Genomic DNA, 2076 nt, shown 5'->3' on the forward strand with positions numbered 1-2076 from the left:
AAGAATTTTTGAATAAAGGAAAATGGGTAGTGGTGGGTAGGTACCATATATATATATATATATATATATATATATATTCTTTTCTACTCTAGGCACCAGGCCTGAAATTTTGGGGTATGGGACCAGTCGATTAGATCGACCCCAGTACGCAACTGGTACTTAATTTATCGATCCCGACAGGATGAAACGCAAAGTCGACCTCAGCAGAATTTGAACTCAGAGCATATGGACAGACGAAATACCGCTAAACTGTCAGCTTGCTGCCTCATATATATATACACACACACACACACACACACATATGTATTTATATATAGTGTTATATTTCGGGGCATAGAATAAGAATAATAATAAACAAGTGAAGAATGAATATATAGGGTGTGTTTATTTGGTTTGGAAAAAAAAATGAAAATGACCGTCCAGAAGTATTACAATATCTGTTTAAACACCCGATTTCACATCATGAATCTTACAAAACAAATTCATAAACATAATATATTATATATGTAATAATTACATTATATGTTTCACTCTTTATTGTTTCTTGTTATGCGTATGATCCTGCAGTCTGTGGAAACATTGTCTAATACAAAACTGGTCCCTGATTCGCAAAAGAGTGGGGGTCCACTGACTGATGGTGTCCTTGCACTCATAATCTTGGAGATGCTTGCATCCATTATCTGGGGTGGACCTGCACCTATCTATTAGGCTGTTCACATGCAGCCTTTATAAATTCACCATTTATGCTATCTCTGTAACCAGTCTGATTTGTGTTTTTTTTTTTTTTTTAATATCGATTTCTTACCCACCATGCCCTACTAAATCTTTCTTTCAAATCTCATCTATTGCCAATTTATTCATTACTGTTGAGTTTTGAATTTCCTGAAATTATTGATTCATTTTTTTTTTTTTTTTTGTTGTAAGTTTAGACATTATACACGATTTAGTGTTTTTCATCTCTGATACTTCAACTCCAGTTCTACATTTGATTCTAAAATACAGAATATTTCATTTACAGAATCTTAAACATAAATCTATGACAGCATAAATAAAAACTTTCTCACATTTCTGGACAGTCTTCCTGTTTATTTATTTATTTTTTTTTTGAGTACTTTTTTGTCTTTTTTCCCCCCTTTCATTTTGAATTTTAGTATTTATGGTGTTAGCTTTTCATAAATTTCATTATGCCAACAGATGTCAATTTTTTTTTTCTTCTTTTCATTTTTCTTTCACGTTTTTTTTCTTGTTTTTTTTTTCACATGAATTCATTCTTGAGCACTTATTTACATTGTAATTAACATTGCTGTCTTTTTCTGTAGATTTCCATCCAACTCTGCGTGCAACAGTCACTGCAATCTCTGTGCAACACTTACAGGAAAACTGTCAGCAGTGGATTGAATCGTGAGTAAAAGTTTTACCCACACGCACACCCACATGCATGATATATATGTGTGTATGTGTGTATACATACATACGCATATACATCCATGTATATATACACATATATGTGTATATATTTGTTTGTGTGTGTATACATATATATGCATGTATATGTATGTACATATGTTTGTGTGTGTGTGTATATATATATATATATATATATATATATATATAGGAAAGTAAAAAATAATAATAAGGCAGAATGCTAAACTGAAAGCATATTTTAATATAGATGTGTATAAGGAGGATTAAAAAGGATTTCTCACTGGCTTTCATTGCATGGCAAAGAGGGAGAAGAGGGAGAATGAAAATGTTTATTAAAAAAAAAATAATAATATATAAAAAAATAAATATACCAATACATTATATTGTCTTTAAGCTTTAAAAGTTCAATGGTAATCCATGTAGATAATTGTTAGAAAAATTAGGATTCCTTTCTCTGGCCTACCCAATGAAATACATATAAATTTACTTCTTGTTTCTCTAAGAACAGACATAAACTTCCTGTTGACAAAGAGTCCAGAACTCCAACTAAAGAGTATAAAACCCACAGAGTTGTCTTCCCTTACATACACTTCCTGTTTTGACACCACACTTCCTGCTTAACACATAAACTTTCAGCCTCTTTTTTTTAAA

General features: G+C 31.2%; 1 protein-coding gene across 1 annotated transcript in view; it reads left to right on the top strand.

Annotated features, from left to right (window-relative positions):
- Nucleotides 1-2076, top strand: part of LOC106878966 (conserved oligomeric Golgi complex subunit 1) — a 243076-nt gene that overhangs the window by 28626 nt on the left and 212374 nt on the right. Inside the window, exon 7 of the mRNA XM_052973195.1 lies at nucleotides 1320-1401. Within this exon, the coding sequence (XP_052829155.1) occupies nucleotides 1320-1401 (82 nt within the window). The remainder of the gene's footprint in view (nucleotides 1-1319; nucleotides 1402-2076) is intronic.

This window comes from Octopus bimaculoides, chromosome 15 (genome assembly GCF_001194135.2).
Source record: "Octopus bimaculoides isolate UCB-OBI-ISO-001 chromosome 15, ASM119413v2, whole genome shotgun sequence".
NCBI lineage: Eukaryota > Metazoa > Mollusca > Cephalopoda > Octopoda > Octopodidae > Octopus > Octopus bimaculoides.